This window comes from Monopterus albus, unplaced genomic scaffold (assembly GCF_001952655.1).
Source record: "Monopterus albus unplaced genomic scaffold, M_albus_1.0 scaffold103.1, whole genome shotgun sequence".
NCBI lineage: Eukaryota > Metazoa > Chordata > Actinopteri > Synbranchiformes > Synbranchidae > Monopterus > Monopterus albus.
This window is the reverse complement of record NW_018127983.1, coordinates 1081646-1093124: the sequence shown is the minus strand read 5'-3', so window position 1 is coordinate 1093124 and position 11479 is coordinate 1081646. Positions and strand designations below refer to the sequence as shown.

The 11479-nt window shown below is 42.2% G+C and overlaps 1 protein-coding gene across 9 annotated transcripts in view; it reads right to left on the bottom strand.

Annotated features, from left to right (window-relative positions):
- The window catches only part of LOC109965756 (uncharacterized), a 177750-nt gene that overhangs the window by 81955 nt on the left and 84316 nt on the right, over nt 1-11479 (bottom strand). For 7 of the 9 annotated variants that reach the window (XM_020610048.1, XM_020610049.1, XM_020610056.1 and 4 more), the window contains one exon: nt 3758-3879. In XM_020610048.1, the coding sequence (XP_020465704.1) occupies nt 3758-3879 (122 nt within the window). Of the gene's footprint in view, nt 1-3757; nt 3880-7579; nt 7725-11479 lie in introns of all 9 variants that reach the window. The other 2 variants (XM_020610054.1, XM_020610055.1) reach the window with 1 other exon arrangement.

Sequence of the window (11479 nt, the reverse complement as noted above, 5' to 3'; positions counted from 1 at the left end):
AGGGTCCAACACAGACCCAATTGTTTTAAACAGAACACGCGGATTATGAGTGTTAGATACAATAATTTTTGACAAATATTCTTGTTTAACTTCTTCAACAGTCTTCTGATAGTTACGCCAACAGTCCTTTAGGATTTGGAACGACACCTGTAGTCCATCCTTCTTCCACCGACGCTCCGCCTTACGGCAGGATTGTCTGGCTGCTTGAGTTTTAGTGCCAAACCAGGGTTCCAGCCTCGCCCTTGGTTGCAGAGTTTTCGGCGGGGCCACCAATTCCATTATGGAGTGACAGGGAAGGTCGAACCAGGGACTGAGTCCCCTCTGCATTGCCAGCGGCCAGATCCAATTGAGCAACAGCTTGGTCAAACGCAGCCACAAATAGTCCAGCAGTAGAAGAGGTAATTACCCGGCGGCTCCGGGTAGGCACATGTACTGCACCCACTGCAAAGGAAAAAACCTGCCTAGAATATAATAGGCATATGATCAGAAAAAGCATTTATACATATATCCAGGTTTGATACAGGGACACCATAAGAAACAATAAGATCCAGCGTATGTCCCTGCTCATGTATAGGACCAGTCACATATTGCACCAAATCAAAAGCATCAAGAACAGCTAAAAATTCTTTCACCAGTGGTTTATCTGGGCAGCACACATGCATATTAAAATCACCCAATAAAAGAATATGATCATAGAAGGGCATAATACCAGTCAAAAAATCCGAGAAGTCATCCACAAACTTCTTATTATATTTGGGTGGCCTATAAATAACAGCACACAGTACTGGATCAGACCGACCCACCTCAAATACAGTCAGTTCAAAACTAGAAAATGAGGGTAATGATAGTGTGCACTGCTTACAGGTAAAATTGTTCTTAAAAACAGATGCTGTCCCACATCCATGGCCAGACACCCGCGGTGAGCTAAAATAAGAACATCCAGTCGGCAAAAGTTCATTAAAAGTACTAAACTCACCAGCATCAACCCATGTCTCTGTCAAAAAGAGAAAATCCAAGTCCCGGGAGCGACCGAGCATTCACCAGGCCAATCCTTCCCAGGTCCTGGGCCTGTGACACCGCCGGCCGGGGAACTGGTCGAAGCGTCTTCAAAGCATGACGATCCACCCCACGCCGTCGGAGCCAAGAAAAACAGGGCCTAAAAGTCCGGGGACCTTCATCGCCACCCACAACAGGCACCAAACAGGCATCGGTAGGATCCAGGAAACGTCGAGACAGCACGAAGAAAGAACACAGTTTCCAATCTGTCTGAAGGAAAGAAGGGGAGCACATCAGGTGGGTCTTCAGCTTCACTAACCTTCCACTACGCCTACCCCAATGATGGGGACGTTTCCGCCAGGGGAGCAGAGCCGAAGCCCGAAGGAGATGGGCTGGAATCCCAGACAAAACCGGGGGAACAGTCTTATGCCCATCCCGATCAAGTACACATAAGTTACCAACTTTAAATTGAAGATCCAAAAGGAATCGGCGATCATACACCAGCAGAGACTGAGCCCGTAGAGTTCCAACAATTAAAATTAAAACAAACATTGACCAAAGTAAGAGCAACAGACGCAAGCCTGGTGCAAGCCTGTCCTCCACGGAGGACCTGTATATCGCACGGGTCAAAAGGAGGGCGGAGAGGATCACTGCAGACCCCTCACACCGGGGACATAATCTGTTCGAACACCTCCCCTCTGGACGGCATTACAGGTCACTGTGCACTAAGACAACCAGGCACAGGGATAGTTTCTTCCCCCAGGCCATCACTCTGATGAACACTTGACCCATGATAGTATGACTGGACAATAACCCTCAGTGTAACACCTGTAAATATACATGTACAGATTATATGGATCCATACAGGTCTCTAGGTTTAAGTACTCTATCTTAATTCCTATTTATCTCTCAGTGAGCATTCCTTTGTCAGTCTGCATTGTTTACTGCCTGTTTATACTGCTTATTTTGCATTGTTTGCACTGTTTGTTAATACTGCTTATTTTGTTATTTTACACAGCCTTATGCTGCTTTGCTGTTTACTTGCCCCTTGCGGTGATATGTACATGCACATTGAGAGCCAGAGTCAAATTCCTCGTGTGTCCGACACACCTGGCCAATAAAGCAGATTCTGATTCTGATAGACTACAACAGCTTTGAGCCTACCCTGCCAGTGACTTCATGGCAATTTCAGTGTCGCTGTGACAACCAGCTACACCCCAAAGTCCGGTTCATTTTGATCAGCGTGAACACAAGTGTACCAGACTTGGACAGCATGCCCGAGTCTGCTTGAAGAGGTTGTGTTGCACACGATTCATGTGTACTGGAGTACAGGCTGTGGGAGACGTGAACGTGACTGTTGTCAAACAAGGAAGTGGGCTACTATATGACATCATAACTGTTCAACTCTGTCGGTTTGAACAGTAACAAACATGGCTGTGAAAGGATCTCTCTGGAGTAATGAAGAAGTAAAGTGCCTGCTTGAAATTTGCCAGTCTGCATTTTGCCAGAAAAAACAGGGTTTATCAGAGCTTTGTTGCTGATAAAAGCTGCTCGCTAATGCTGATAAGAACAGTGAACCAAAAAAGTAAAGTTGCGAGCCTACAACCAAAACAACAAGTAGATAGACATTGAAAACTGTAGAGCTAAAAGAAACTTCATAGTTAAGAGCTAATTTTGTGTGTGGGTTCATTAGAACAAGCAACCATTTTCACATTACACACAGTCATTTGATTCATTGTTCATATAAAAAAATGACTTTTTTTGTTTTTTACTTTACAGCATATCATATGCTAAAATGTTCAGTGCCAACAACCAGTGCTTGTACAGTGCAATCATAATGTGACTGTTACAATTCCATTATGGTATTCAAACAGTAAATGCATACAGTAATGAAAGAAGGAACACTGTAACAGTATATCACCTGTCCATGCAAACTAAGGTTTCTTGAGGTGCATTTTCATGTCACATGACATAAAAACACATTTGTATACAAAAGGATTTAATACTTATGTGAAAAACTGCAGCTGAAGTGTTAAAAGTTAAACTTCAGTTTAAATTTCCATTTTCACTTTACTTACTTTCACTTACTTTTTACCTTTTGTTTTTAGGAAGAAAAATTTGGATACACAGAGGTAATTATATATTTTTTACTATTCTGGTGGCAGCAGCAGTGGCAGTTTGCCGGGAATTAATGGCAGAGGAGTAATTAGCATGAGCAGCAATAAGTACCATGAGTGAACAGGCAGAGAAATGTATGCCACCTACAGAAATGTACATTTCAACAACCAAGGGGCCTAAAGTGGTCTTTTGGGAGGTGCAATGCAAAAACACCACAGCAGTAAGTACTGCATCAGTACAACTGCTGGTTCAAGGAGTACTACAGATGTTAATGAGCCATTTTGCAATAGGTGACAGGTGTCTGGTGCATGATAGCTTCCTGGATTTCTGCCAGTCCATTATGAGGTACTCACAGTTTCAGCCTCCGTGTTTCAATTGTATAACGATGACGTGTTATCATTGTCAGCAACCCTCATTAAAACTAACTGGTATTGCTATTTGAAAGGTAGCTCATTACCCTGAGGTGAACAGCAAAGTTTTGTCTCAATAAGGAATGCTAAGATGGTAAGCACATTTATTCACTGTTAAAATTCCATCACTGACTTTTTCCCCCTTATATATCTTTGACAAGTGCGTGATGAAGAAAAACAACAAGGTTGAAATTCAGAATGACAAGGTTCCCTCCATGGGACGTCTTTCTTACCCTCTGGAGCCATGTGGCTAGACACATGTGATGGGCAAGTAAATTCTTGCAATCACAGAAATTCCTCAGTGGGTCATCGATTTGATGATCGGCATCCCTGCATATAAAGCACTCTGGTGTCTCTGTAAAAGAGGAGACGATAGGGGTTATAGATGGTTTAAGACTGATTTAACATTGCATCAAGGCTAAGCCCTGATTCACATTAAGATTCATTGCTGATCAAGAAATCGTTAGTTGACTTACAATTTGTCAGGTGTAAATCATAGTACGCTCACTAAAAGACAAATTTTGCAAATATTCTCCCATGGATACTACAACTTCTTTCCTGTTACAGCATTCACCACACACTGTAATGTGACCTAAGCATTAGATCATTTTTTGTTCCCACTGAGAGCGTGGCAAAGGGAATCTTGGCTTTAAAAGTAATTGCTGCTGGTTGACATCTCTGACAAGTGGAAATGTTGTCAGTAACACAACACTGCACTGTAAGTTTGACTTTATACTGTGTATGTTAACCAGGTTCACTCTTCAACCTTATACAAAAAGGTCCTCAAATCATTCATCTCTCATTTAGCAGCAAACTTCACCAACAACTTTGTTAGTGATGATCCCCAATGAGCAGCTTTGAAGCTGCGTATTAGACAGTAGCTGGGAGCCAGATTTGCTGGTTTCATACTATGAAAACACTGGAAGGCAGCAGTGAGGGCTAGCGGTGGTGTGTGCACCCGCCTGAATGGGGGATAAACTGCTGCCTCAGACACTCCTGTCTCCTCTGGGGCTTTCATTGAACTGGGCTGCTTCAGGTGAAAATCTATCTTCAGATGAAAAACCTTTTAATCAAAGGGTGGGATTTTAATGTAACCCATCAGAATCTGTGTAAGCAGGTTTTATTACTGACCAGGCATATACTGTATCACTACCTGCATTAATATCTCAGAGACTCTAAAACAGAGAAACCTGATAAACTTTTTCTCCCTCAGCACTCATTTTGGTTAAGCCAGAATTCTTGTGTTTTTAGACAGGTCTGGCTGCCTCTTACTGTACCACCCTGTTTGCTGCCGCCAGCCACCTGGCCTGCTAATGGAAATTATTCCAGTGATGCAATGCAGTGTTGTGCTCCAAAATGCAACTGTCAAAATTCATATGTCTGCTTCCTTTTTGTCTACTTGTCTAACAATATATCACGTTTAGTTGGTTTTCACTCATTGTCAAAATGATTTTGTAAGTGTATTTAGCAAAGAAATAATGGAACCATGCAGGGATTATACCTATAGAGTATGACAGTCTAGCTAACAGGCAGTCTGTGTGCCTCACAGCCTGACCAAAAATATAGTTACTGTGATGGCAGGTTCACCAATTATACCCACAAGTTCTTTTTAACATTTCATTCCCCCGAATCCGTACTGCTTTTACAATCATTATGGCAAACCCCGAGGCACTTTCTGGAGCTACATAACAGATGCACTTCTGCTGAGAAAATGACTCGAAAACAACATTACAACAGAGATGTAAACATGCGGCATGTCAATCGTAGCCGAGCTGACACGTCTGTGTGATCTGTGACTCCCATAATTAACTGTCAGCAGTGCCAGTGTTCTGCAGAGTTTCACATGAAGGTGAGCTCTCGACTAACTGGCTAACAAAACTTCCTCTGTGCAGCAGCAGCAGCAGCAGCTCCAGGCTATGTTGTTTCCATACAGGATGATGATGTACTAAAACAAATTTTGTCAGTCTCCAACTATCACAGAGAAGAAGTGCTAGTACCACCTCTGTCAAGAGCTCTGTTCATCCTAGTCGATGGCTTTGCGATGCTGTATTTCACTGCGACACAGTACCACTGACACAAATAATAAGGAAAAAATATAGTAAAGATATAGCTGCCATGATCTGAACAGAAGCAGTCAAACTGAGCAATGCTGCTTGATGATTTGAAACACTGTACAGCACACTATACAGTATACCAACGAGGAAAATGCCAGATTGGGATAATTTAATTGTCCATTGCATTGCTAACGACCTCATTAACAAAAGAATGATGGGAAATCAGCATGGTCTGGGCGAGGAACTGCCTGTGTGACAGCCATCTGGCTACAGTGGGGGGGGGGTTTGGGTGGGGGTTGGGGGACTGGTAAGCTAACACCACGGCTGTCACAAAGCACAGGCCTAGAGCACCTCTAGAAGGAAGCAGGGATTAGTGTTTCACAGACTAATGTGAAGGCAACTTTTATTTTTCTGTTTATAATTACTATGCGAATCACAAAGTGACATTACAGCAATACTAACAACAGATACTGAATACATGAAACATCTGCCTGGCACTGAGGTGCACCTTATCCATGACCCACAATTCACTGAAAGCATAAAAATACATGTCCAACTTATCAGTTTCTGTTTATTTATGGCATCTCTAATGATCTTTAAAGTGATATTAAGGGAATGGGGAAAAAACAAATGAGGGGCGTTGGCTTAAACTAGATTCACCACATCTGGGCTTGTATTTATCAATTAAAAAATCATTTGCAGCAGCCCAAAAAATTTCATTCTATTATGAATTTACTAAAATATACTCTTTATGCAAAACAAAACAATGATGATAATGTGCAGACTGATTCATTTCCACAGGCTGCATTCACGTTTTGACGGTTTATTTAAAATAACTGATTATAGGGATATAAGATGTGAGAAATATTTTCATATTTTATGACTGATGACATTGGAAAAGGTCCCTCCAGAACCATGAAGATATTGTAAACTGTTTTCCTGAGCTATGGAGGGCTCTGTATGATGACTAAACTGAACATGATGTGCAGAATCAGTGAAGTGCCCCTTTAACAAGAAGTGTTACTGAGAGGAGGATTGGTCAGTGGAGGAGAAGCCTCTTCACAGCCCACAGAGTGCTTGCAGCATCACTGCTGTGCATGCAATACTGCATATTATACGCATACTGCAGTATTATACAGTAGGTATTATAAAACAATGTAAGGGCTGAGTCTAGTGACCTAACATTTTTAACTGTATGTGCTGTAATGTGTTTACCAGCATTGTTACTATGCAAATAACATATTGTTAAATATCTTTATGAGATTTAAGAGTTATTCATTTATTAAATGATTAAATGTGCATCTAATATGTGTCACTATGCAGCAGCAGGTTATGTGTAAAATGTACAACTTATATAATCTTTCATGTATAGAAATGTAGCAGGGCCACAGCAGTCTGTTATCATCATCACTGGGAGGAGGGCAGGAACTTTATGAAAATAAGTATGAAACAACTATGAAAATATAAGTTACATAGTTTTTTTTATCCTGACATGCTGTAGTTTTAAGCTCAGTACCTTGCTTGTGTTACTGTATATGCTGTTTACCATTTGTTTAGTTTGTATCCTGTGTTGGATTATATTTGCTTCTTTCTTTGTTCTTTTCTATTTCTCTTATTTTGGCATGTGTTATCTTTATGTTGTTTTATGAAATAAAGCTAAACCAAGCCAATTTAGCACTATATTCTTATATAGCCTACATAAATTAATATTTGATTAAGCACTTAAAGTGGTGTTATCTTCTAGATGTCACTGGAGTTGTCATAAAGTGTTTTAATCCCATAATGTTCAGTATGAGAAATTCTGAGTTACTAATACAGGCATTGGTTTCAGTATGGGTTGCATCTGGGGGACAAAAAAAGAGGAGTTTCCAGATTTTAAAACAACAGTGAATGTTGGCACTTTAGGTAGGAACAAAGCCATTTAACTAAGTCTATCATAATGTATGTACCTCATAATCTTCATTAAATGTCAAGAAACATCTTAGGATATATAGTACATACCAGTGAATAAACATCTGCACGCCTCTGGTGAAGACAGTGGTTGGTACTCACTGCCCATGTTTCACTCTTTTCTGTGCCCGAGAGAGTACTTCCAGACACCAGATGTTTCCCCCACTTCCTGTTCACATTCCTCCGTTTTCTCCTGCTGCGGTTATACAAATATTTAGAAAAAAATGAACGTGTCAAAACGGAAATTTACTACTTTAAAAACTGCACTTTGTACTACCGCAGCGACTCAGCTGATTGCTGTTTTTGAGGAAGTGAAAACCAGCATCCAATTGCTGCTGCACGCTGAAGCACGTCAGGACAGGAAGTTGAATGATGAAAAAAAAAAGATGAGCTCTTCAGTGAGCTGTGTGCATTCGCTATCAAGCCTGTCTAAAAATAGATGTTGTCGGTGAAAAACTGACGACTGGAACACACCACAGAGGCAGTCTTTTGCATTTCAGCCACATGCATTGCTTTGTTTAGGGGAACAAGTATAAGGTCAGTAAAGTTTCATAATAAAGGTGGAGTATGTGAGGGAAGAGACAGCTGTCCTGAAAATAACACACTGTTGCAACAACTCATGTATGCTCACTGCTGGGAAATGACAGGTTTTGGAATTTCCCCACACATCTTTCTGCATATTGTCTAAGTACAGAAATCAACTGAAATTTTCCCAGAAGCGGTTGTGGCATTTGTTGGCATTTGTTTGCCGTACCACCTTATGTTTTCATATCTACTAGAATTGTAGTCAGTCTTAGAACTACAGCTGGAAAATATGGCAATATAAGTTGTATGAGCTGCAATCAGAAAAATAATTTAAACACATTATACAAAACTATAGATCTTCAATCATGTACTCTCAAAAACAGTTACAATGTGCTTTAAAGCAAAATATGAAAAATGCATTAAATCTAGAGTGTAGAAAAGAAAAATTAGATCAAATCATAAAAAATTATTACAAACAATTTCATTAGTTCAGAAAAAGTCACAAGATATCAGGCATTTGGTGTGATTTTTTTAACATTTCCAAAATGAAAAACATAGGCAAATTTGCAAGGAATGGGTTTAATTGTGTTTATCTGCTCAAGTGTAACATTATTACATTTGTTAGCAAGAAAATTCAATATCATTATTAAACGGCATTAACTTGTGGGGTCACATTATGTTAGAAAAGTCATAATTCAGAAATATCCCCTGTGTGAGAGCCAAAAAGCTGCTCCAAGTTTACAGCAATATTAGTAGCTCTGTCTTGTGCTTTATTTGGTTTGCACTCTAGTAACTCCAGTCAAGCCCTTTACCTTAGGCAGCGGCGCAGGGCACAGCGCCTTAACCACTAGCCTACCATGGACTCACTTAATGATGAATGATACTGTTTAAATATTCTACAAATAAATGATAAATCTTACTTGTGTCTTATCTGTCTAAGTATATTTCCCATAGATACTTACAAAAAGGATTATGTTAAAACAAATGACATGTGAATAATATTTTTATACTGCATTACATTACTAGGGCTACCTCACACTATACTGCAATACACAAAGTGTTTACAGCTTCTACATAGATTTTTAGAAATTGAGGATGTAAAATTTCTGCTGGGACATGTAGTGTTAGCCTCAGTCCTTCAGCACAGTCAAACACTGTGTGTAGCGATCAGGTAAAACTTTAAGACCCTTTTTCACAGGGTACTGAAATGATTCAGATCGAAATATTAAAAGGTTCACTGGAGACAGCCATGCTTCAATGTTAGCAGCAGGTAATTAGATAATACTAGGTAATACTAGGCCAATGCCGTTTTCCTCAAGCTACTGGAATTTTGGGAGTCGTCAGCCTCTGCTTGGTTTGCTCCCAGATGCAGTGCTCACTGCAGGCCCCATGTGCCATTTCAATGGGCTGGGAAACAATAGGGCTGGTGCTCACCAGTAGCTATGAGCATTGGCCAACCCGGCAGGCTGCTGTTTATTCATGACGAATGCCCTGCACTCATGTAATCCACCTTCACCTCCATAACCTCAAAGCATGGAGTACAGCACTATATTAGTACTTACAGCCCACCGGTTCACGCTAATGCACAATGCCTCGACCTTGCTAAGTTTGCAGCTACCAAGGTAGAGTTCGCCAACATGGAGCGCCTCAGTATTGCTCACTATTGTTCGATGATATCACCAGGTGCCAGTCCACATGCCAGACATCCGAAAAGCCATGATGATACTTCTTTTGGACAGTTTGAATTCATGTTTACACCATTCGGGCTGAAGAACACAGCACAGACATTTCAGTGTCTTATGGAATCTGTGCTGTGTGACCTGTCTTTTGATTTTGTCTACCTCGACAATATCCTCGTCCCCAGCACATTCAAAGCAGAGCACCTTTCCCATTTCTGGATGCCATCAATCTCCTGGTGCACACAGTCATGAAGGATGGTGTGGCTACCCTCCCTGCCAAGGTGCAGGCTATCGCAGCTTTCCCTAGACCGGCAACTGCCAAGGCCCTGCAGGAATTCCTCTGCATAGTGAATTTCTACCATTGCTTTATTTGCTGGGCTGCCCACCTCATGCAGCCCCCTGTACAAAGCCATTAAGGGCTGGGCCTCAAAACACTAGGTGGACTGGTTCACGGAATGGGACAGGGCTCTTAACAATGCTAAAATGGTTATGTTGCCTTGGTTAATGCCATGCAGTTAGCACATCCACTGCCTGACGCTACCGTCTCAATCACCACGGATGCAATGGACTATGCTGTGGGTGGGGTACACAAGCAGTGGGTGGGCGACGCACAGCAGCCACTTACCTTCTTCAGACACCACCTGAGCCCCAGGAAGCATAAGTACAGCACATTCAACCAGCACCTTCTAGGCATGTATCTGGCGGTTGAACATTTTCTGCCCTTGCTGGAAGGTCACCAGTTCATGGCATTTGTGGACCATAAACCCTTCATTTTCACCATGGCTAAGGTGTTCGCCCTGTGCTCTGCTCACCAACAACAACAACAACAACTCTCTTATATCTTGGAGTTTACCATGGACATACAGCACATGGCTGGAAAGGGCAAAGGGCGGGACAACAGCCACTCCTGGACTATGGCAGGGACCATCCATTTGGGGCTAGACTATGACTAGTGTGCTAATGCGGACATGCCGTCATTCAGGATGGCGATCACATCTCTGCAGTTGTAGGATTTGGTTTTCAACAGTGCCTGCACTACACTGCTCTGTGATGTGTATACAGGCCAACCTCAATCCATCTTTCTCAAAACATGGCAGCATCAAGTTTTCAGTGCAGTGTTTTCACTCTTCCACCCAGGCTTGAAGTCCACTCAGACATTGGTGGCAGCCAAATTCATCTGGCACTGACTGAAGAAAGATGTGAGGACCTCGGCTGCTGCCGCTCTAGCTTGCCAGCGCGCCAAGATCCAGCGCCACACCACAGCACATCTGGGACCATTCCCAGTGCCAGATCGCTGGTTTGTCCACATTCACATGGACCACATGGGCCTGCTGCCTCCCTCCCACGGGTTCACTTTCATAATCACAATGCTAGACAGGACCACATGTTGACCCGTGGCCATGCCTCTCTCATCAGCATCAACCACCAAGGTAGCATGAGTATTCATCAGAACCTGAGTGGCCCATTTTGGTATGTCACCTGGGCTATTCTCAGACAGGGGCTTGCAGTTTACTTCCAAGCTGTGGAACGCTGTAGCGGCCAGTTTGGGGATGAAATTCCATGACACCACCACCTACCATCTTCAGGCCAATGGACTGTGAAAGTGGTTTTATCACTCCATGAAGACTGTCCTGTGGGTGAGCCTCAAGGAAGGCAGGAAGGAAGACAAGCTTCCATTGGTTTTGTTAAGGCTCAAGGCCCTTTCACACCGGACGCGAATTTAACGCGCGATTTATTCGCGCGTCAA